The sequence below is a fragment of the Dendropsophus ebraccatus genome, chromosome 6, assembly GCF_027789765.1.
Source record: "Dendropsophus ebraccatus isolate aDenEbr1 chromosome 6, aDenEbr1.pat, whole genome shotgun sequence".
Classification (NCBI taxonomy): Eukaryota; Metazoa; Chordata; class Amphibia; order Anura; family Hylidae; genus Dendropsophus; species Dendropsophus ebraccatus.
In genome coordinates, this window is record NC_091459.1 from 48920365 (window position 1) to 48946560 (window position 26196).

Sequence of the window (26196 nt, forward strand, 5' to 3'; positions counted from 1 at the left end):
TCGTCAGGTGTGTTTGCAATTAAAGGGACATTTGCAGCTGCCTAAAGGCCTGCTTGGCCACTGGGTGCTGCAAAGGAGAACAGCTACGGGGCCCAGTGTACTGTAGGAGTGGGCCACAGGGAATCCTGATGCAGTCACTATGGCTGCTATGGTTGTAGTTATGCTAAACTCTGAACTAGGGAAAGGAGACAGATAAGATAACGATAAAGTATATCATCGTTATTATTAACAACATTAAAATATAAGTATCGAAGGACGTGGATTTTCAAGCTAAAAATTTAAGCATTACATCATGTAATTCGGTAGTTCAAATCCACACCAAAAACTTTACAGTTATGATTTATTTGGAAAAAAAGGAAATTAACTCACCTTTTGGCATTTCTGCAGGCAGATAATGGGGCTCTTGAGCACTCACATGGTCCCAGTCAAAGTCATCATACAAATCCTGCTGATAATCACAGGCTGCTGGCCCATCATCAAAGGTACACCCTCCTAAAATAAAGCACAAGCAATGATTAGAAAAGTGACCGTTCAACACTTAACTCATTAGTTTCATTTGTTTTCATTGCCATTTTTCCTATCGTAAAGCATTGCAGAATATGTTGGATCCTAAAAATACCACAGCTTACTTTTTAAATCAACTTTATTAAAGGGGTTATTCAGCATTAGAAAAACATGGACACTTTTTTCCAGAGACAGCACCACTCATCTCATAACTGCAAGGTGCATCTGAACTGGAGAAAAGAACCGTACTGTATTTGGTGCCATGATTTTCTAACATTTGATAACCCCTTTAAGATATTTTGCAACTGCAGACATTTTAATAGAGAATTAGCACTCATAAGGATCCGGTCATCCATGGAGATGAGAAAAGGGCAAATAACTAAACCTTATGTGGCCTGCGACCATACAAGGCACCTCCCTCTGGTGGTGACTCTCTGTGCTAATGCAGCAGCATAAAGATGAGTAAAGTCCAGCATGTGCACTTTTTTTGATGAATTTGTAAATAAAGTGGATTTAAAAATCAAGTTATGTTCTTAGCCTTTATTTTTGGACATTTATGCAAGGGATAGCTACCTTGGATTGGACGCCAATACCCAGAGACACGTTAGTGATGGGTTTTTAATTGTTACGGTTGGAGTATGTTGAAGCCACAATAGGTTACCTTTTATTATAGTGTTGTCACTAGAGTTAAGTGAATTATACCTATGGTTACATCCATATTTTCCAGGACTCCCTAGGGCTGCATCCAACTTCAGCAGCCAAAGCTGATGAAGTGCCGCTCACTCGGGTTCAGATGAACTTGAGCGTGTTTGAAGTTTGCTCAACTATAGATGTCACCAATAGTACTGGTTTCAGCAGGTTTTTGCATTATTTACATTGACCTTGTCATATACAAACATATTTTATGTTGAAAACTTTAGGGAAGAATGGGGTGTGTTTACAGAGTGCTACCTAGTGCTAGACAATACCACAGGCAGAATTGGAAGGATACAGCAGCATTTGCAATTGGCAGGGCTTAGGAACTTAAGGTCCTATTCCACGGAACGATTATCGTCCGTATTCAGCCGATATCGACCGTTATGGCCGATAATCATCCTGATGAATAGAAGGCAACTATCAGCCGACATCGTTCATGTCGGCCGATTGTTGCGTAATTTGCCTTTCAAGCACACACGACTCATACACCAACAATCTGCCGTTTACTCCTCTGCATCGCCTCGTACAATAGGAGCTTTAGGAATTGGTAGAAGCGCTGTGGGAAGGGAGTAGGCGGGGGTGGGAGGACTGTGATGGAGAGCTAAGGGAAAAGCAATGAAAATTAAGAATTGCAGCACAGAGCAAACACTCAACCAGGAAGTAATGAGAGGACTACAGACACAAAAAAATAGATTTTAGATTTAGGGTACACAGGTAAGCAATAGTGTATGCTTCTAACAATTTTTATTTTTTTACCAGATAGAGTACTCCTTTAAAATAGAGGGTAGAACTATTGGTTGGCTAGGTGATAAATTTAAAAAATAAAATACACAAAAAACTAAAATGGCATCATGAATCTCCAAGAATTCTCCATTTCATTCTCTACAACTAACCGAGTTGCTTGTCAAATCCTGCAGTAATTTCTGTAACAGTTATGCAGGTTTTCTTTATGAATCTAAGGAAATATCTTTTCATAAACCATTGAACATTCATGTCTTACTCAATTTCCAAATCAACCCTCATTCGCTTTAACCCCTGTCAAAAAAGAGACAGATGCAATAAATTAACCCGAAGCACCATTTTTTCTGCATTATTGTTTAAAATGGCTAATGTAATGGATTCTGAATGATAATTCCAGACAGACTAATGTTGTTATTAAAAGGACATCAATCCAGAAATTTAATCACAAAATTGCAAGCTTGGCATTAACTCGGGTTGGAAACCCGTGGCTTCTCCCTGTTCCATGGAATTTTAACATGTGGTTCAAATAATTTATAACTAACCTTTCCACTGCCAAAAAAAAAAACAAAAAAAACTGTTCACATGCTTGTACAACTTTCCCAATAGTCATTTTACAGTCTACCTTTAAAAACAAAGATGATAAATGATAAAACTTAAAAGGTGCTAGCTTTTCAGAAATAGCAATGCATTCCAGAACTCAGATCTTTATTTCCACGTCCAGCTGCTGTATGTCCTGCAGAAAGTGGTGTATTCTTCCTAGTGTGACACAGTGCTCTCTACTGCCATCTCTGTCCATGACAGGAACTGTCCAGAGCCTGACATGGACAGTTGTGGCAGCAGAGAGCACTGTGTCAGACTGGAAAGAATAAACCACTTATTTTTCTATGCTTCTATCTATTCATCTATAAATCCTGCAATTTTGATGCATTCTTTCTTTTGCAGAAGACACTTTTCAGTAATTTTTAGGACAGGCAGGATTACAATGAATGGATGTGCCAAAGACAATAGGTGGTGGTCAATGCCCATTTTTCCCCAATTTCCTGCACAATGGCCTAAAAACATACTATGGGGAACATTTACTAAGGAATCTAATTTGTGTGACTCTACTAATAAGGATTGGTGTATATTTTGTTTCAATATCTTGTGACTGATTTGTTAAAATATAGCAATACCATAGTAAATGCATCCAAGTAAAAAAAGCCACAAAATTGTCACAAAAAAGTAAATATTGCGCAAATTCACCTGGTACTAACCAGACATAGGCCTGAACCAGTTTGTGTGACTTTTTATAAAAGTTGCAAATCAAAAATTGGTTCAAATCCCAGATTATGCTAAGTTTTTAGTAAAGTGCATCTAAAAAATATCCGCATAGTCACTTACTGGTTCATAAATAGATCCAAAAAAATCTAATTATTCACCTAAAAATAGTTGCAAAGCCCTTGATAAATTTCCATTTATGTCACCAAAAGAATGAAATAAAGGCAAAAAGCATCATTTGCAGACAGTTTTATATTTCACTAGTCTTTAAAGGACAACTCCCAAGAAATTTTTTTTCCCAGTAATTGAAGCACATTACAAAGTTATATAACTCTGTAATGTGCTTCAATCACCTATCTGCCTCCCTTCCCTGTCTTTTCCCCCCTCCACCCCCCCACCGGGAAGTGTCCTAACTCACACATACCTAATGACTGTAGTCACCAGGCTCTTCTCTCAGCTCCTTCTTGTGACGATGAGTCATCAGCAGGAAGGCTGGTCCAGCTCCTGTTACACCAGCCTCCCCCTCCCCTGCCTTGTCAGGTGACTCTGCTTGCCCAGCTCCCATTGGCTGAGCAACTGCAAGCCATCTGAGTCATGTCACTTGCTTATCTTCCCTCCTGACATGACTCCCGGCACATAGGCAGCTCCCCCCTCCCCTCATACTCTCTCCTGCTGCAGAGTAGACTCTGAGTGAATGAGTCATGTCACTAGGGAAGATAAGCAAGTGACATGGACTTAGATGGGAGCTGAGCAAGCAGAGTCACCTGACAAGGCAGAGGAGGTGGAGGCTGGTGTAACAGGAGCTAGAACAGCCCTCCTGCTGATGACTCATCGTCACAAGAAGGAGCTGAGAGAAGAAACTGGTGAGGACAGTAATTAGGTATGTGTGAGTTTCCTGCACTTCCTGGTGGGGGGTGAAGGGGGGAAAAGACAGGGAAGGGAGGCAGATAGGTGATTGAAGCATATTACAGAGTTATATAACTTTGTAATGTGCTTCAATTACTGGGAAAAAGTTTTTCATGGGAGTTGTCCTTTAAGCTAACAATGTAGCATGCAAGTAAAAATGTTATTTTTTTCGCCCAAAAAGCGTAGTAGTTTTTACACAATCATCATTTACTGCCTATACAATTTATAGGTGAAACACTCTGGTTCTTTTGACCCTGACCAACCGAATGTGGGTTTCCAAATCCTCCATTCTCACCCACTGCACACTATAGATGAGCGAACCTCGAGCACGCTCGAGTCTATCCAAACCCGATCGTTCGGCATTTGATTAGTGGGTACTGCAGCGGGAACTTCCAGCGCCAAGTATGTATATTAAGTTGGGAGCTCCAAACCTATAAAATCTTCCCGCTACTGTAGTGAAACAGACTAAAAGATTGGACCAGGTTTGGAACTCCCGGCATCCTAACACATGATGTCTGGAGTTCCTGATGCCGGACTGCAGCTTCACTCTCCGTAGCATTCAAAATCTATGGAGCCTGTGCAGGTGGCCTAAGGGCAGCTGACATCCCGCTCAGCAAATCTGTGCATTGTCCCGTCGCAGCCACTGGCTGGCTGAGCGGGGCATCAGTGACCCAGAGAAGCAGGCGGGAGCGGGCAGGGTAATCTATTAGCTTGTTTTAAGCCTGGCAGCAGCTGGGTTAAGTAGGCAATGGTGAACAGTGCAGAGTTTTGCAGCAGATTTCTCTACGGATCTCACATTGCGAAAATCCAATGTGATATTGTATGTGTAAGGCTACCCTTAAATGGGGAACTGCAGACCTGAGCGCCCCAGCACAAACACACTAACCACCAATTCTGGGAATAGGTGATAAAAACACTTCTGATGCATTCTGGTGTGTTTCATGGTCAGGTTCCTTCTTCTGTATTGCACACTATTCATACGGTTTTTGGTAGTAAGACCACGACACTCTTTGAATCATGCCAATGTAAATATTTATTTTACAGTGAAAAATTACAAGCTTAAATTGTAATTTTTCACTGTACAATAAATATTCACATTCGCATGATTCAAAGAGTGCCATAGTCTTACTACCAATATCAGTATCTGGGTTAAAGAACCTGTTGACCACTGAGCACCTGCCCGATCGGGTAGAGGTGTGCAGCACTGATTTACAGTATTCATACTGTTTTGTTCTATCTTATCTGTCCTATCTATGTACTTATGTATTGCCATATGGAATCTTGTTTTATGTCTATTATATCCTGAAAAATTAAATAAAATAGTTTAAAAAAATAAAATAAAATAATACACCTATCTCCTCTTTTCCATGTACTTATCATGGAACACCCATTCATTGCAATTCCGACATTTCGGGCATCAGGATTGGGCATTGAAAGTATAAATGCTCGGCCTACGCAGATGACATTCTGGTCTAGATCACCAATCCTCACGTTTCTCTCCCCTCCCTGATGCAGGAACTTTTGAGCTGTGTAGCACAATTTCCCATTGCCCTGGCCTTCGGCAGGTATAACCTGCTTAGGAATTAAAAACCCTTCGGATCTCACTCTACTCTTCCATCGTAATTTCCAAACACTTCTCTCACACTTTACCACCAGACTAAAATCTTGGAACCACAAGGAATTCTCTGATTTGGTAGAATTAACAGTCTTAAACTGAACCTCTTGCCAAAACTGTTGCATCTCTTACAAACCATACCTATTCACATACCCTCTTCCTGGCAGTCAATTTGGGGTCTTCATATGGGCATCTGGCAGGCTGCCAATCAGTCAAAAAGTTCATTACCATGCCAAGAAGGCTGGGGAAGTGGGTTTACTCAACTGCCACCTCTTCTATCAGGCCACCATGCACACCCACCTTTTACTACATAACCGAAAGTCAAAAGCTAAGTATGGGCTGGAATAGCTCATGACATATATTCCCACTTACTCACTGCCCTTCCAAGGTGAGGTTCAGCACTTTCTTAATTTCTTTCAAATCGGGCCATCTGGTTGTTAGCTCTCCGACCTTCAACTAACAGAAAATTCCTGGTAGACCCCAAAGGTCCACTCCTTTCGGCCACTGATCATCATGCCTTCTCGCTGGGCCACTCACCCACTCTTTTTTATGGGAGGCACTAAAAATCGCACCCTCCTGCTTCGTCAAAGTCATCTCATCCAATAACATACGACCTCTTGTCTTTATAATACCTGATAACAGCCCCCCACACCCCCCGTAGCTGCAGCTTCCTTGAATATTCCCAACTCTGTCACTTTTATACGACCATCAAAAACCACGACGACTTACACCACATCTTCACTGACTGGGCACTTTGCGCCCCCCCCCCCCCCCCAAACCCATATCCTTAAGGCCCTATTAGGCCAAGGGAACACTTGGTGTACTAGCTAGTGTTGAAAGGTAACAATCACTCAGCATGCTGCTAATTGTCTTTCAATGTATTGAAAAAATCTTCAACGGCAAAGGCGGTCTTGCTCAACGTCACTCCCCGCAACAGGAGCAGCAGCATAATACTACCGCAATCTCCTATGGGCTCCCTGGACGATCTAAAGACTGTCTAGGCAGCCCCCCACACACACACAGAGCTATACCCCCCACCCCGCATTTAACCTCTGTCACCAACCGAGCACTGATCTGACAGGTCGGCGCTCGCTTGCTCTTCCTAATCAGCCTATGTAATAGTAATAAGGCCTTTACAAACATTTGTTGTCTCATAAGTCTTCCTCGCTTCCGCCCTACTGCTCTGCAAGGGAACGGGAACTGAATAAACAATTTACGGCTTCTCAATGGGCTAAGTGCTTCTTGCTCTCCTAAAAAGCAGTAATTGCGAACAGGGCTTAGGAGACTAATTTTAAAGTCTTATCCCGATGGTACAGGGTTCCAGAACAGTCTCACAGCTGGTACCAGTCTGTGTCAGATAGGTGCCGGTGCTGCAGCTCCACTATAGGAACTATGTCACACATATGGTGGGCCTTCCCCTCTCTTCGAATGATTGTTACAGGGGTTACAATCCCTAATTGCCCTGAAGTAACTTTACTATATATGTTTACCATGTCCGTTAAAACTCTCTGACCCACCACCTGCTTCAAGCAGCAAAAGCAGTTATCCCTCATAAATGGAAATCCACTGACCCCCGTCCATGACGGAATGGCTATCCGAAATATCCTGAAGCCAACGCATGGAGGACTTGACTGGTGTCACGCCTGCTAAAGCAGTCAGCTATAATAAAACCTGGTATTACTAGTCATAATTCCAATCCTCTAGCACCTATCGCAATGTATTTGATGCCACCCCCTGCAGTGGGATAGTCCCCCCCTCCCTCATTTCTTATACTCTCTCTTCACCTATCATCACCTTTCTTGTTACATGCTGCTATGGCCTCTCTCTCTCTCTCACTCCAATATGTTATAGCTTTAGGCTTTTATTGTTGTGCTCATGCATTGCCTTCATACAGACACAGAATGCATGATGCTGAACTAATGTCATTCATCAGTCATGTTAATTGTTCCATCCTACTATCTTTCTCTTGTTCCTTGTGCACCTGACCTTATTACATTTTCAACAATTGTAACATTACTTTTAGGCTTCGGCCATTCTATTTTGTTAATGTTATATGACCACTGAAGACTGTTGTTGTACATTTGTTGTTCCTTAAAAAAAAATCAAAAACCTTAATTAAAAAAATAAAACATTGAAATCCTTAAATCGTGATCACGGTGTAAGCATGTATAATGTGTAATCACTCATACAACACATTATCCTGGTTCTTCTACTCTGTCTATCACAGATACTCTAATAAAACATCTATGTTACATGTAAGTATTGTCAGATAGTAAGTTCAGTACTTTTCTCAGTGCACAGATGTTACAATGTCTCTTCAATCACTCATTTAGAACAATATTTGTTCTTGGTGAAGAATATTTCCAAGTATAGTGCGTATTCGATAGTCCAATCACAAATATACACATCTGCGCAGGCAATATTTTTAAATTATCCCTATATATCCCTGTACATTACATATTTTACTTAATTTAAAAAAGAAAAAAAAACAACCACCCGCAGATTGGCAGAAGAGCCCTGGGAAATGCAGCTGATTTGATTAAAACGCAGAAACCATCCTGCATTCTTCACTTGTTCTTTATTCATAACGTAACCTGAAGGCAAAATCTAAAAACATAGGGGAAAAAAAAGATCTCTTTCTCAGACATCCCATTTCCTTCTACAACTTCCTGAAGCAAATAATTCTTAATAAAACTAATGCATTTGGGGCTTCAGAGGGATTTTGCCAATATACAAGCACTACAGTTTTTACATTATTCTTGTATTACAAGGTAAAATGCCTAGTTAATTTCACTGTGGCAAACAGGAAGCTCTGATGCATGGAAGCATCTCAGCTCTTTAAAATCACATAACAAGTAAAAATAAAGTTAGGCTAGGTTCACACCAGAGTTTTACCCTCCACAACAAATCTGTTTCTCTTTTTCATTTTGATAACAGAGAAACGGAACCCAGAGAATCTGTCAAACCCCCATTAAAAGAGAAGCCCAGCTAAAATTGTTAGTAAAGTATTGTATTGCCCCCGAAAAGTTATACAAATCACCAATATACACTTATTATGGGAAATGCTTATAAAGTGCTTTTTCCCTGAACTTACTACTGCATCAAGGCTTCACTTCCTGGAAAACATGGTGATGTCACTTCCTGGATAACATGGTGATGTCACGACTCGACTCCCAGAGCTGTGCGGGCTGTGGCTGCTGGAGAGGATGATGGCAGAGGGACACTGAGGGACACCGGGCACTGGAGGAACACTGAGCATCCCTCTACCATCATTGTCTCCAGCAGCCACAGCCCGCACAGCTCTGGGAGTTGGGTCGTGACATCACCATTTTATCCAGGAAGTGAAGCCTTGATGCAGTAGTAAGTGCAGGGGGGGAAAAAAGCACTTTATAATAATTTCCCATAATAAGTGTATATAGGTGATATGTATAACTTTTTTTGGGGGGGCAATACAACACTTTGATAAAAATTTCCGCCAGACTTCTTTAATTTCAATGGGCTTTTATTGCACTCTATTTGGATTAGTTGTGTTCAGTTTTTATTAAATCCGTCAAATCAGTGTTCACTTTGGTCCCCCCCCCCCCCCCCAAAAAAAAAGGAACATGAAGAGGAATTGCACATTTTTTTTTACATTATACTTCATGACGGATCTAAACATAAGGTATTTTGGTCCCTGTTTGTTTGCAAGTTAGGGTAGGTTCACATTCCTTTATTCAAGTCCGTTAACTACATGTTTTCAAATGGTTACTTTTAACGTAAACAAAAACATAGTCAACCATGTTTCTGTTTAAGCGTAAGCATAAAAACAGTTTTGTTCTTTTTTTTATATAATAGAATTCAATGGAAACAGATGCACACAACTGCATCACCCCCTCCCCCAATTAAATCGTTAAATGGACTGATTGTTCATTAAAACGGATCGGATGGATTGGTTCATGAAAGAGACGAATGCAGGTGTGAGCCTAGCCTTATTAATATCTAACCATACAAGCTAAAACAAGCACTGCTCCACTTCAGCAGGCATTCTAACCTTGTTCACCCTAACAAGTGGCACCATGTTTTCAGTTTACTGTCCTATAGGCACTTAAACTATCTCCACACTTGACACAACAGTTGGTGTGCTTTTACAGTTGTCCTTATGTGGTTATAAGGAATTCCTAGTGTGCAGACAAATGGTAAAAAATCTTAGGTAAATAAGGACAAATCATTGCATCAATGTGTCGATAGGGGGGAGAATCCAAGGGCAAAAGATATATTATATATATATTTACTTTTTTTTTTTTTTATTTACATTTTTTTTTGCCCTCGGATGCTCCCCCATCTACCTATCAACTATTATATACATACACGCATGCATATAAACAATGTGTGAGATTTTTTTTTTTCTCTCTCTCTTTACATTATATAGATTGTATCTGTATCCTTTTTTAGATGTTATGATGGCTTTCTATTGGTGTAGAAAGAAACACATTATTGGCGCCTACTAGTAATCAAAAATTATTCATGTTAACTAGGCATTTGCAGAAAAGTGCACAAGTGTGCCATGCTGACCACTTAGGAAGCATTGCACTCACTGCATTGTCCAGAATTCATGGAGCTTACAATATGTGGTCCAAACATAGCACATACACAGCACATTACAAGTGTGGTGGCAGCTGCTTCACATAACACACTGCATGTTTGTTTATAACATATGGAACACATTAAGAGGGGAACAAGTGTCCCTATAATAGGAATACAGGATAGGGGACACCAGGGGAATTCTAATGGAGGAATATAGTACACAACATTTTATATTTTATATTATATATTTCTCTGTAATCTGCAAGCATTTGGCCATTCAGTATCTTCAGTGTTCCTATAAGCTCAACTTTACAGGTGGAGGAGGAGTTTTTTTCTTATTTCAAAACAGCCGGGGAGGAAGTTGGTGAACATAACATGCACTTACCTTAGCGGCTCCAACGCTGGGGTCCGCTGTCATCTACTTTGGTTCCAGGCCTGAGTGAGGACCTGGGATCTGACGTGTCAGCCACACACAGCCAGTCAGCAGCCGAGGCAGGACCTCGCTCAGACCTAGAAGTATCCGGGAACCGGAGCAGATGACAGCGGTCCCCAGCGCTGGAGCCAGGAAGGTAAGTGCATGTTATGTTTACCCACCTCCTCCCTGGCTATTTAAAAAAAAAAAAAGAAAAGAAAAGCCTGGAATTCTATATTAAGAAAAAAAAAGTCTATAATATATACATACTGGCAATTTTTTTTTCTAACCTGCTTCTATTTTCTGATTGCATTTTTTTTTTTGTTTTCTTTATTCAGTAGATTATTATGGGGGCTGCCTGTGTGTGACGAGGCTGGTGACCATGATCCTCTGCTGACTCCTAAGGCAGCAATTGTCAGCTGTCAGTTTCCTTTTGAAGAATAGGTACCGCCTAGATGTTTTATTTTACTTATTACAGGCAGATATTGAATTGTTCTTTTTTTTTTATCTGCATCTTCATTCTTGTTGTGATTTTTATTTTATTTATTTAGTAAATCATCACTGGGACTATCATCCTGCCTGAACTGTTTTTATTGGTAGTTAGTGATACAATTTACAGCAAGCCCCCTGGATATAGACAACAATGGACAGGACCTGTAGGACTGAATGGAAAACCTTACTGAGCATACTCTGACTTCTGAAAAGGTTATTCCATAGGAAGAGTATGTGGCGCTATAAGTTTGACGTATTGGAATCTCTACTGGTGTCACCTTTCACTTTAAAGGGGTCGTCCGGGAAAAAAATTCATACTTAGCCATGTTGCCGGACTGTGAGAGACATGTCAGTAATGAATACACCTGCTCCACCACAGCTGCTGTTTCTCAAGCTGCCTGCTTTGCGTTGCTGTCATTGTTTTAAAATCACCAGATAAGGTGCCGCCTCCACTGGAAATGGCCGCTAACCATAGACACTATGTTGGTCGGCCATTTTCCATGGGAACAGGACATCTATGGATGTTTTAAAGAAGCTGATAGCAGCGCAAAGCATGCAACTTAGAAACCAACAGCGAAGTGGGACAGGCAAGTATACATTACAGACATGGTACCCACAGTCCGTCCCGCCAGCATTGTTAAGAATTAATTTTTCCCGGACAACCCTTAAAAGTGTCACTGTCAGTGCTGATGCTGGTATACTGCAGCTCCGGTCCCCGGAGAGGATCTGAGACTTAATATTCCAGGCATGCTTAGCCAGTCAGCAGCCAAAGCTGGACCCCATTTCATGCCTGTGATCCCGGCTGCATAGTTGAGCTCCCGGGAATATGTGGTCAGGATATTCCAGGGAATCCATGTTGAAATCCCTGGAATATAACAGGCATGACGAGAGAGCGCAGATGCCGTCCGATCAAAAGTCCGACGGTCTGCTCATCTCTAATCCTAGGTCCTCTCTCTAATGCCCTCTAGAGCCAGGGAAGTAAGTGCATGTTATTTCTTTCATCCCCCTGCCCAGAATTCTGCTTTAAGAAAAGTGACAAATTCTTTTGTGTCCTAAAAGGAAATCAGTCAAAACTTCTCAGCCTATGAAGCCACTTACAATATATAGGTCATATGAAACACAGCTGTCATTTCAGGTGACTTTTTGGCATTAGCTGCCGTGTGTGCATAAGTTTTAGCACTACTGTTTATCCGGCCATCGTACGTGTATCTTATATGTGCCATTTTCCTGCAGATTTCTTCACTACAAGCTAAATCTGTCATCTACAGTTCTCCCTTAGCAGCCGCAGCATGGAAGCCATGATAAAGCTGTAGTGAGTAGTCTAAACTGTATATAAAGCCCAGGGATGAGCTGTCTCTGTGTGTATCAAAGCACCCCCTATAGATCTGCCTTGTTTATAACTGGATGCCTGAGCTAGATACAGGATGGTACGGAGCTGATTTTTCAGGGTTGAAGAGAGTTTAGCAGGGAAGACGTCTGATAAAAGGAGAAGGAAGCATTTTTGCCTGATAATATTATACGACAACTTCTTTTCATTAAAGGGGTTGGCCACTTTATAGTAAAATGGTTTGTAGGTGTGTAGTAGAAGGCTGCATTCACACATCCCGTAAAATTTTCTGTGGACGCGCCCATGGACAATTTTTGGGACCATTAAAGTAAATACAGTCATTCACATGATCCATGCCCCCCATGATCATGCTCTCCTGTCATCTCTGCAGTTGGGGGGGGGGGTGAGATCCGTGCTGCTATTCTCCTCCGGAAATAAATTTTAAGTACTTAAATTGACAGTGAGGTGGCAGCAGAGAGCACCATGACAGACTGGAAAGAACACACCACTTCCTGCAGGACATACAGCAGCTGATAAGTACTGGAAGACTTGAGATATTTACAAATTTGTATATCACTGAACGAGCAGCTGTGTCAGTACAAGCTCCCGGCATCACTAAGATACAGTGTTGGGATCTCCGAACACATAAACAGAACATGTAAATAAGGCCTAACACAAACCCAATGAAAAACAAAAATGGCTTTGCAAATGGTTGTCTACACTCAGCCAACAGATATGTGGCATAAGTAGACTGATGTCAACCATCGAGTAAGACCTTTCACTTTGAATTTCTAAATGGTAGTCAGTGAAAATCAGCTATATATGCCTCTCACATTAAAAACAGCTCTCACATCAGTGATGCAACAGTTTTATTACATAGTTAAGAATCATATGACCCAGAAAATTAATAGCCATTAATATAGTATCACAAAAGATACATCATAATACTTTGAAAAGCATTGGTAAGTTTGATAAGCTCCAATTCAGGGGTCAAACTCGAAGACCTCCAGCTGTTGTAAAATTAAAATTTCCACCATGCCTGGATTGCTAAAGCTTTGACTGTCCAGACATGAGAGGAATTGTATTTTTTTTTTAAACAGCGGGGGGTCTGCAGGTTTGACACCCCCTGTGGATCAGTGTTCTACTATTGGAAGAGAACGCATCAAAGCCACTACCGCCTAACACCTAGAACACAGCTGATCTGGTCATGACCTTATACTGTGAATGTCAAACTGCCCTAGTTAATAAACACATTAAAATCAGAGATTATGTCAATAAAAATCCTCATCCCTGCAAAATCTTCTGCTTGGAATGAAAACCATCATTGATGCTACAGAGCATCACAAGATACAATTACTGAATGTGATTAGTCACTGATAACCAGAAACTATAAGCCTACAATAGCATGAAATGACATATGCAAGTCTGTCCCCTGCTGAGGAGAAGCAAAAAACGATGCCTATAAAGCATGGGGAGGTGTCCCATATTACACATAGTGAATTTTTGACATTACATGCGGCGGCGGAGAGCGGGTAAGTGCAGGGGAGGCCGTGGGGAGCTGCCTGGGTGATCGCTAGATTGCCCGGGCAGCCCATAGAGGACAGCGGCGGTCAGCTGCCACCACCGCTATTCCACGGAGCGACCGCAGCAGATCACTGCTATCAGTCGTTTGTCTTTTAACATGTTAACAGAAATTTCAGACAACTATAAACCCACATGTGTCAGAGATTGAAGATACCCTTTGCTAATTTATGATTGTAATGGTGCGTTTACACAGACAGATTTATCTGACAGATCTTTGAAGCCCAAACCAGGAACAGACTATAAACAGGGAACAGGTCATGAAGGAAAGACTATCCTCTTTTCAAATCCATTCCTGGCTTTGTATTCCAAAATCTGTCAGATAAATCTTTCTGTGTAAACGCACCCTAACATCTCTTCTTTTTTCTTTTTAGGGGGGGGGGGGTGACTATAGGTCCAATGTAAGCAAGAAAACATACTTTTCACAATATTTATGCAAATCAACAAATTTTTACAATTGGCATTTGGCATTCTTAGAATTAAGTGCACATTTATTAGTGGAGTTGAAACATAAGGCTAGATTCATAGCAGCATGGGTCTCATTTGAGAATGGACTCTTCCATATTAAAATGGAAACACAAACTGATAAGCAAACTGACTGCACTTTTTTTTTGGTAATGGTCCTTTTGTATTTTGGCTTTAAAAAAAAAATGATTTGTGTATTGGTTTGCATATCAGTATATATTTCCCCCCGATTTCTCTCTCCTTCTGCACATGTTCAGTGAAAAAAAAAAAAAAAAAAAAGATGACTACTAACCTGCAAACTCTGCCCTTTGCGGCACTACAATTGGACACTAGATATGAAACAATAAGTAATAATGTGACACAAAGAGGGGAATAAATCACTTCTCAGATAAAGACAGAGCTTGCACAAAAAAGTTGTCACCCTACACAGGTGTACGGAACGATAAACTTCCCTCCAATCTGGTGCAGAGCTCACTCTTTTTATATTACTAAGCCAATTCTTTTTTAGTAAAACTCGCCAACTGTGTGTGAGATATTAAAACATAAAAGCGACTCGCAAAAGGCACTGGAGCTCACGGTGAAGTATAGCTGTGATCAAGACACAGCACCTGAAAAAAACCCAGAACAGCTACAAACCACATTTACATTTCTCAATCTAATTCAATTACAGGGTCGGAAATAAAAGTCAAACATGCCTGCAGCTACTGTTTTTCCAGAAAGAACACATCAACTTTAACAACCTGGCCCAAGAGGGCACTAAATTAAATAAACAGACAAGCAGCAAAACCTTTCTACAGGGTATTTTAATAAAAGAAATGAAGGAAAAAAAAAAAATAAAAATAGCCGACAGGCCCTTTCTTATCATACGCACAGAGAGCAAAATTGCAGCTACTACTCTGCGACGCCAAAATAAAAAACTAACATTCCAATCTTCTCATTAACATACAATGCAGGCGAGGCTGCTCGGGAGAGTTAGATTTCATTTCAATAAGCACACAATGCAATGCTCTAAGGACATCATGTAGCTGGGAAAAAAGGCACATTGGTTTTGACAGTGCTTGCAAACAGTGCTCTTTTGTAGTGATGTGAGAGGTGGCCCTGATTTTGATGCAATTAGGAGGAACATCAAGGGAATGAGAGCATTTGGAATAAAAGCTAACCATTTCACCCTCTTTTTTTATTTTTTTTAATATAAAGATTGGGTTTCCTGGCGGAGAGACATTGCAGCACTAATCAGCCTATTCATTGTGATGTTCTATCACAGGCGCCTAATAAACCAGTTTAATAAAGATAAAATCAGACATGCCCCTCGCCTGCTCCGCAGTCTCAGGCTGGGATTTTTGTTTTGTTATGGATATGGCCCTCTTCCTGAGCTTCATTACTGTGTCTTAAGGAACAAAAACAAAATGCATGTATTTACACCACACTGCGCTTTTTTATGTTTGTTTAGGAATATTTAGGTACTCCAGTTTATTTTGGAAATTTTTTTTCACATTTGTCATAAAGTTATACACATTTGCAAATGACTTTTAATAAAAAAAAATCTCCAGTGTTCTAGTACTTAAAGGGGTAGTGCGGCACTAAAAAAATTATTCACAGAATAACACACATTACAAAGTTATACAACTTTGTAATGTATGTTATGTCTGTGAATCGCCCCCTTCCCGTGTCCCACCACCCCCACCCCCACAAAATGGCGGACGGCCCTCGACACGGATCAGGTAATGTATAATGCATCACACACTTTCAGGTACACGGGCGGGGGTGGTGGGACACGGTAAGGGGGCGATTCACAGACATAACATACATTACAAAGTTGTATAACTTTGTAATGTGTGTTATTCTGTGAATAATTTTTTAGCGCCGCACTACCCCTTTAAAGGCAGCTGTATGTCCTGCAGGAAGTGGTGTATTCTTTCCAGTCTGACACAGTGCTCTCTGCTGCCACCTCTCTACATGACAGGAACTGTCCAGAGCAGTAGAGAACCCCCATAGAAAACGGTAGTGACTAAATCCCATACCGTTAAGGGACCTCGCTGGGAGCGCGCACACAGCTCTCCAGGCAAGCCCCACCCCGGCCGGATTTCATTGGCTACTACACTTCAGGCCGCCTAACAAACCCTGCTGGACCCCCGACCCTAATCAGAACGTTTAGTTTTAGGGTTGGGGGTGGATTCAGGTTACTACCAACACATTACTTAACTATCTCCTGCCCACACAACAACCCTAACGCTCTTGGTTGGTGCTAATCAGGAAGGTTAGGGTTAAGGTTGGGGCTGTGAGGAAGGCTAGAACATGACAAATCAGTGGGACATAACCCTAATCCAACCCCCAACCCTAACACTAAACATTCGGATTAGGGTCGGGGGTCCGCCAGGGTCTGATTTTGGCTGCTAGGAAGGCCAGAGTGGAGCAGCCAATGAAATTCCTTTACGGAATTTACGGTATGGGGTGTAGACACTACACATAGAAAACCTCTCCTGCTCTAGACAGTTCCTGTCAGGACAGAACTGTTACAGGTAGGTGGTGCTCTGAAAACCCGATCCACATGTATTTCATGTATTTTCCAAGTCTCCCCCCCCCCCCAATGCAGTCAGCCACTGGTATTCAAATACTAAGTGAATGGACTGAGCATGCTTGAGCGACACTCCTCTCTACAGAGCACCAAGAAGCAAAGCGACATGCATCCCATAGCTTCCTCCCATCTTACTACTCTGCTGGTCCTTCTTTATTATTTTACACTTTATTTTTTATACACACACCATACACCACAGACATTATTGCAGAATTATTTGGTAGACTAGTAATACACAACATGTGGTATAACTTGCAACAGTATAAACTCTTACTGTTTAACAGGTTTTACCATTTGGAGAATTTTGGTGATACCCGTTTTACATGCACCTGTCTCTTGACAGGTGTCATCTAATTTGGGGGGGTTAAAATAACTTTTGTAGCCTAACAAAAGCCGCAGATTAGCAATGTGGGAATTCAAAGTTCACTATTCCAAAATTAAGAACTACTTTATGTGCATGGATCACATACACTTATGAGAGGAAAACAGCTACTTGCACAAAGTCAGACTAATGATACCATCTGCTAAGCTAGAGTACAGTAAGAGACATAACACATTAACTCCTTAGCATTCCCACATGATGTGCTGTTGCATCACCAGTACACCCCCCCCCACACACACACACAAACACACATCCAAGACTGTCAACTTTACAACCCATATGAAGATACAGTAAAGTCAACTTGCCATCATTAGTATTCCAGGCTCCCTTCTGTATAATGCTGAACTGCTGGGATCTGCGGGGACTTAAGCTATCTGACAACTTGCCTCCAACTCACCTAGGTAGCACAGAGCTGGATGTCAGGATCAGCAATAAAATGCATCAATCAAATCTATACACACACATCCACACAAGTCAGCAGTGCTCATCACGGTATATAAGGCATTGCATTCAGGGACAAGTGCAGTCTTATCAGTAGTTACAGTAAAGGACTGAATCAGGTCACAAAGGCTTCACAGAATTATCATTATGACAGGGGAAGGAACCTAGATTTGTGCACATCGTTTGTTTTACTACCTGTCTAAAAAGCCCCATAATAGAAAATGGGAAGGTGATAGATAAAGGGGTTATCTGGCACTAGCATATTTTTTTACACCTTGCTCCCATGTAACAGACAGACAGCAGGGGACACCGTATCGGAACATAGAGGCAGCACAGAGAGGTAAGCAAATACCGTTTGTTATGTTTTCTTATAATGGCAGCAAAAATTTAAAAATGTGCTACCGTCCGATAACCCCTTTAAACTAAATCCCCTATTCCACGGGGGGACTATGAGCAGCAAACGAGCGCTATTAGCTCTTGTTTGCTCTTCGTTCCATGCTTGCTGCCACCGCTATTCCACACGGCAGCAGCGAGCGGGTGAGTGTGGGAGGGGCCGCAAGGAGCTGCCCGGGTGATAGATTGATTGTCTGGGCAGCCCATAGAGGATAGCAGCGGTCTGCTGCCGCAGCTCCTATTCCGGCGACGGCAGCAGATCGCTGCTATATCAGTCGCTTTTTTATCAACATGCTGAGAAACAAACGACTGCAACGATCAGCGGACATGAACGATGTCGGCTGATCGTTGCTTTTCATTACACGGGACGATTATCGGCCGAATACGGCCGATAATCGTTTCGTGGAATAGGGCCTTAAAGGGGTAGTGCGGCGCTAAAAAATTATTCACAGAATAACACACATTACAAAGTTATACAACTTTGTAATGTATGTTATGTCTGTAAATCGCCCCCTTCCCGTGTCCCACCACCCCTGCCCGTGTACCCGGAAGTGTGTGGTGCATTATACATTACCTGACAGTCGTGACGCGGCGGAGGGGGGACGGCGGCAAGGATTCGTCCGTCCGAAGATGACGTTTTGCACAAAATGGTAGTCGGCCCTCGACACTGATCAGGCAATGTATAATGCACCACACACTTCCGGGTACACGGGCGGGGGGGGTTGGGGGGTTGCTCACGGGAAGGGGGCGATTCACAGACATAACATACATTACAAAGTTGTATAACTTTGTAATGTGTGTTATTCTGTGAATAATTTTTGCGCCGCACTACCCCTTTAAGGTGATTTGTATATTTTCCAGACACCTCACATGAACCTCTATAGGTTAATCCAAGCTGCAATTACAGCTTGTACTAGGAAATGTCCTAATTTTGTTACAGTACGGATTGTGGATCCGTCAAACTATGGAAAGTGTGAATAGCCAAATAAAAATTGTCGTGCCCTAAATTTGTTTGTAAATGTGGCTCTGCAATTACAGATAAATTAAGGAACGTGTAAATAAGACCTAAGGCTCATCCAAGTCACAAGACTAACGTATTTTGTGGAGTGTAACTTGTCGTGTGTCTTATTACAGTTTAGACTTGACTGTTCACGCTGCGGAAAACCGGTGGAAATTCAGAGTGGAACCCTTGCTGTGGACTCTGCTCGGACTCTGCCTCCGCTCTCCGCAGTTCTTTGCTTAAAGAACGGACATGTTAATTCTTTGAGCGGAGAGCCATGAAGAACGGAGGCGCCCTATAATTAACATTGAGACAGACGGAATTCCGAGTGGTGTCCGTGATGGGGATTCCGCTTGCAATTTCCGCAGTTTTCCACAGTGTGAAGGGGCCATTAACAGGCAAACTGCAGAAAATTTACAAGCAAGTAATTGTCATGGGTGACATCAAAACATAGAAGATTGCAGGCACACAGGAGGAAAAAAAACATCACCTAGTCCATTTAGTCTGCCCTTATATTATTCTTTCTTATCTTAGGATAGATATAGGTTTATCCCACTGATGTCAGAGGTAGAGATGAACAAATTCACAGTAACAATTAAGCAAAGTGCTTTGTTATCTCTGCAGTCACTCACCCGCCTGCTGCCTTTAAACTGACTGCTGCTCCTCCCCAGGTGCTGGGAAAAGCCAGATCCAGGCCTGGGAAACAGAGAAATTTCACAGGACTGGAAACCGCTTTTCCCAGCGCCTGGGGAGGAGCAGCACATAGCAGCATGTAGCGGACTTAAAAGGCAGCAGGCGGGTGAGCGACTGCAGAGATAAAGCATTTTGCTTTATTACTGTAAATACGCTCATCTCCAGTCATAGGTAGCAAAATCAAGTACAACCAAAAATCCATCAAGGATGAGTTTTGAGATGTTGCGTTATTGTTGCAATGCAGCACAATTCTCTAACATTACACAATCTGTGTATCGCCATGTAGATAAAGCCTAAGGGTGTTATTACATGGGCCGAGCAGGGCCCGATAACACTTGTAAACGAGCGCCGATCTGCTAGATCGTCGCTCGTTTACTAGGCCTATTACACAGCCCGATAATCGTTTAGCAAGAGCTGCAAGGTCATCATTACCGATGTCCTTACAGCCCTTGCTAAACTGGCATACATTATCCATCCACGTTCTAGGGCTGCTCCTGCCGTCCGCTTCTCCCGGGGGCCCCCGCGCGCTCTAGCTTCACATCAGCCTGTCAGCTGATAGGCCGCTCAGCCAATCACAGCTTGGGACCGCCGCGGCCTGTAATTGGCTGAGCGGCCTATCAGCTGACAGGCCGATGTAAAGTTAGAGCACGCGCGGGACCCCAGGAGAAGCGGACGGCAGGAGCAGCCCTGGAACGTGGATGGGTAATGTATATCGTTAGTCGCCGCTCGTGCACCGCTATTACACGCAGCGGTGCGCGGTCGGCGCCCGACAAAAAAAGGTTCTAACCTATCAGCCGATCATCGTTGTCATCGGCTGATCGTTGCATTTATTACACAGAGCGATAATCGGCCGAATCGGGCCAATTCGGCCGATTATCGTTCCGTGTAAAAGGGCCCTTAAAGGGGTTTCCTGGGCAAATGTAAAGGACCGTATACACCTCCCCATGCAATAACATGGACTGAGCAGGGAGTGGAACATTATCGAAATAAAGAAAGGACAGCACAGGATCAAGGACACCAAAGTCTGGGCTACAAACTACCAGGCTCCTAGTGTTTGTCTTGCCCTGTAAGTTAAAAAAAACACAAACAAAATAATGAATAAAAAGTAGGAATAATCGGTTAAGTTTACATGCTGCGATTGTGTGGCATGCAATGTTTTTCTGGTAGATGTTTTTCTAGGTAATTATTCTAGTAGGGTGCGTTCACACTACGGAATCTGCAAAGAACTGGCTTTTTTCAGTCTTATTAACTATGTAACCCATGTGTGGCAAAATTACACGTAGTTTACCGCGATTCTTACATGTGAAACATGCGTCACAGCAAGCAGGGATTCATTGTATTTTGCAACGTCCTGCTGGGCCTTGTAATGCTTTTTTTTTGATGACATGAAAACACTATCTGAAGCTGCAACCCCAGAGGCTGGGTTCACACTGCGTTTTTGCAATCCATTTTTTTCTCATTTGTTTTTTGCAAAAAACGGATGAAAAAAACAGATGCATTTGTGTGCATCCGTTTTGATCAGTTTTTCCATTGACTTCCATTGTAAAAAAAAAACAAAAAAAAACGGATCAAAAAGGCTTTTTTTTTTTTGACGGACGCAAAAACGTAGCTGACACTACTTTTGTGTCCGTTAAAAAAAATGGATCAGTTTTGATCCGTTTTTTAACAATGGAAGTCAATGGAAAAACAGATGCACACAAATGCATCAGTTTTTTATCCGTTTTTCATCTGTTTTTTGCAAAAACACAAAAAGAGTTTAAAGGAACTGTCCAGTGCAGTAGCTAATCCCCATAAAAAACCTCTCCTGCTCTGGACAGTTCCTGTAAAAAACACAACTATCACTGAGCCCAGGGAGATAGCAAAAATAAAAATAAAAAAATTGAGCTCAGTGATTGCTGTGTTTTGTTGGTCTACTTTTCATTGCACTTTCAATGGGCTTTGCGCACAGCGGAATTTCCGTTCATAATTTTCTGTTGCAGATCCGCTTTCCGCCCAAAGAAGCGACATGTTACTTCTTTTGGCAGAATCCCTTAGAGGAATCCTATAGAAGTTAATGGGGCTTGAATTCTGCTTAAAATTCTACTTTAATTCTGCCAGAGCAAAATAGAAATGGAATTTCAAGCAAAAATGTTCCTCTTCAATTCGCCCATTGCTCAGTGTGCATGAGCTCTTAGCCAGAATCCTGCTCCACACTGACAAGGGGCAGTACCCCTAAACAGCTGTCTGTGGATGGATGCCTGGTGGCTTTGGTATTTCCCAAGTCATGTCACAATACTCGCAACCAAGTTAGACTTTGACGCAAAAGGGGCCACCCTGGTATTTCCCTATTTGTGTCCCAATATTCACAACCGAGTGGGACTTAATGGGCTGTGTGTGAGGGTGGTTTGGTGAGGTCTCCACTGTGAAGCACTCCTTACAACAGGTTTCCTTCCCTGAAGGGATATCTAGCTATTTCCGTGTTTTGAGACTCGCAACCGAGGCTCTACAGACCCTTTCTTGCAGTTCCTTTCAAAGACAGAGATGGCAGCAGAGAGCACTGTGCCAGACTGGAAAGAATACACCACTTTCTGTAGTACAGCAGCTGATAAGTACCGGAAGACTTGAGATTTTAAAATAGCAGTAAATTACAAATCTATATAAAACTTTGACACCAGTTGATTTAAAAAGAGTACCCCTTTAAGTGACAAATTTGTCTGCCAAAGCAAAAGAATCTAAAGAAAATTAAGTCTTAGCTAAGCAAACACTTTACTGTACAAAGACAGCTCCAATTTTAACATTTTTAGCGTGACAGCATTAGATGTTTTTCTAAGTAATTATTCTAGTACAGAGATTCCCTACAGTAAGGCAGGTTTTACACTACCATAATATGAACACATTTGTAAATTCAAATCACAGCTGCAGCAGGTCCTGCCCCACCCCCCCCTAGGTCTGATAACCCCAATTGACAGCTGTCAGTGTGAGCCATCAGACCCTCCACCAGGCAGGGACATGGGGTTGTATTACAGATGTGTTAGAGTAGAGTAAACCTGGCCTTATGTGCATGATAGGTTACCAAGGTTCACTCGCTTCCTGAAGCTTGCTTTGGTTTAATTCACACTACAGTCCATTACAACAACAGATAATTCCAGCCGGTTTAGAAGTAAGCTATATTCTCAGAATAACTCAGAGCCCGGCCTGTGTTTACTAGACAGTGCGTATCACTTCCCAGAAAGTACACAATATTACTTCAGCACCATTTAACTAAACGTCAGTAAATGAGAAAGTCCGCTGAAGCTACCTGCCTGCCAACCAACAGAAATCAGTTTTCCAAAATGCAATGTTACATACTAAAAAAGCCCAAATAAATAGGAGGTCTCCCATGTTGTATTCCTCTGAAAAAGAAGTTTTGCTGCATTTTACTGGCCATTAATACTAATACTAATAATTAATTGTTTTTTTTAGGACTATAGCTGCATCACCTGCCGAACGGACCCCAGGACAGATCTTGGATTAAAAGCAGCTATCTGAAGGTACAAGCGGTTTGGGGGTATCAGATTGTGGGTACAGAGTCGCTTTAAAATGATGCATGTGATACAAAGATCATATGCTCTAGGCCAAAATTTGAATGGTGGACAGTGGCTTTTTAGATAGTTACACATAAATGTAGTACTCAATGAACACAGACTCTCCTTGTAGAATGTGACCAGAAATCCATCAGAGGCGGCGTGATCATGTCTGTCAGGTTTCAGTGCAGCCACAAAGATTAGCAGACATGTAGCACAATTTAGGACGCGGGACACGGCGATCTTTAACTGCCCGACCCATGGGTCGCCTTTTTAATTTTGCCCAGGGTCACAATTATCCTAAAACCGGCCCTGCTACCAAATATAAGGCCAAGTTTCACAGAGCCCTTCAGATGAGCACCTCTGCATAATCTGACCATGGTAATTGCAGCACTTACAGCCATTAGTTAAGGAAGTAATGAAAGGTGAGGAAACTTGGGACATCCCTTTAAATTGTCACAACTTAAAAGCAGCTTTGATTGTATATTACAACTTAGTCAAGCTCTCACACGTCCACATAAATCTCCTTTCACTCAACCTAGTCTTTAGTAAATCATAGCTGCAATAAAATGTCATCAGTGCAACTCAATGAGCAATGACTTGAGGCAAGCATATTAAGGAACGAACGCTTATGCAAATGAGGAGCAGCTCTAAAAAGAGTTTATAGATCTAGAGCCGTGGCTTCACCTCCATATTCTTTAGGTATTACAAGACAAAAGACTAATCTATGTTTTCAAAGGCTGCGTTTCCTTGTATGCGGAGCAGGGAGCATCCTTGTCTGATAAGATATATTACAAAGGTTCTTATGTCCGCTTGTACCTATTCAAAGTTTGATAGTGCCTATTTAAACCTAGTTTAGCCACTAAAGGGGCGTTCACTCTATTACCACGTTGCCCCATTAAAGCTTTTGTTTATTTTTGGGGAGGGGCAAAATTAAAAAAAACAAATAGGTAAAATAAGTAATAGACTGCAATATCACCACTACAGAAATCATGAGTGCTTATAAAAACATTGGGGGGTATAAAATTGTAGATATTTTTTGTATACATTGATTTTTCTTTTGGGGAGAGAAGACTATGTTTCCATATTAAGCTTTAAAATTTTGACATTTTACAGGCAAATTTTGGGCAGTTTTTATAAAAAGGTATTTATATATACACGTACATTTATTTCAGTCTATTACTATATAGTGTTGATCCAGAGGAAGCCAAAAAACTTGAATTCCGGGCAAAATGAAACCTCTGCTGAAAAAAAAAAAAAATCTATACTTGCCTGTACCCCTGCAGTGACGTGTCACAAGCTCCCTGACCACCGATGGGCTCGCAGTTTTTCCTAAGTTCTGGTGTCGTTATGACCCGGCTGGAAGGGCCTGCTCAGCCGGTCACCGACGACAACTGTGTCCCACCCAAGTCACTGGATTGTGATGTTGCAGAAGTGGAAGATCCAGGCAGGCAGCGGGAGTCCTGGAGATATAATCCAGCAATGCGGAGGCATGGGGATGGGCAAGTATAGATTCTTTATTATGTTCCTGCAGCAGTTTTGATTCAGGCCAGCCTTCTCCTTTAATAGGTAACAGAAGCCAATTTGACTCATTTTTAGGTAAATTCTTTCCCAACTTCAAAGCTGGAAACCTGAATAATTCCCTGGATAAACTACATACTTTGCTCATGACCTAAACACTTGACCTAAACAGTATTTAGGAATAAAGTAATTTAACATTAATGACACCAGTTTAGAATCAAGTATTAACATCACATCCCAAGTGTAATTGAGAAGGTTCCAAACATTGTAACAGAGGAACATCCCCACAATCAAACTCCATTTTAGAGCCCGAAAGCTCAGGCCACAAAGACTATTTGGACTGCAGGTAAAAGACTGGCAAATACCGCTATACGCTTGGTTATTTTCTCTGTAGGTTTAGTCTTGTGTCCTCAGCTAGACCAATCTGCTTATCCTGACAGCATTTTCCTCGCCTACTGATGATGAACACAAGCAAATAAGAAAATCTAAAAGCGACTTCACATAAAGCACCACATATATTCTAGCATTGAATGGACTGATATCACTGTATTTTGAGAAATGCATAACACGGTATAGACCTCCGGCTGCTTTTTAATAATTTTCTAAGTGTTTCTATGGCAGGATGGTGTTTTATCTGCTTCAAAGCTGTAAGGAACACTGGAAGTACCCTCTCATGCATTCTGGTTCAGCACAAAGGACACTAAAATTGGCTCCCATGAGTAATTTTTGTTAAGTGGTGATTATTTCACTGCGGATAGGTTAAGCTCAAAGAGAATTATGAGCTGAATGATTAGAGACAAAATAAAAAGGCAATCAAACGACCTTCACGGCTTAAGCAATGCCTCACTTCGGGTATGTTCACATGTGCAGATGTGCCGCAGTAGATCTTCGACGGATCGTATATGCACCGATATGTTTTGGTGTATATACTTAGCTCAATGAAGCACAGACTACACGGACGATGTATTAATATCATGCCAGAAGCAGGGAAACTGTTTGAATCTCTGCGGCATTGTAATGACAGAGGGGTAATTACAATTACGTGTAAAATGAGCGGTGTGAGGGTGTTTTTATTTCAATTAAAAAAAAA

At 41.8% G+C, this 26196-nt stretch overlaps 1 protein-coding gene across 7 annotated transcripts in view; it reads right to left on the reverse strand.

Moving 5' to 3' along the window:
- Positions 1-26196, reverse strand: part of PTPRK (protein tyrosine phosphatase receptor type K) — a 255773-nt gene that overhangs the window by 216519 nt on the left and 13058 nt on the right. For all 7 annotated transcript variants that reach the window (XM_069974941.1, XM_069974940.1, XM_069974946.1 and 4 more), the window contains exon 2: positions 370-492. In XM_069974941.1, coding sequence (XP_069831042.1) covers positions 370-492 — 123 coding nt within the window. The remainder of the gene's footprint in view (positions 1-369; positions 493-26196) is intronic.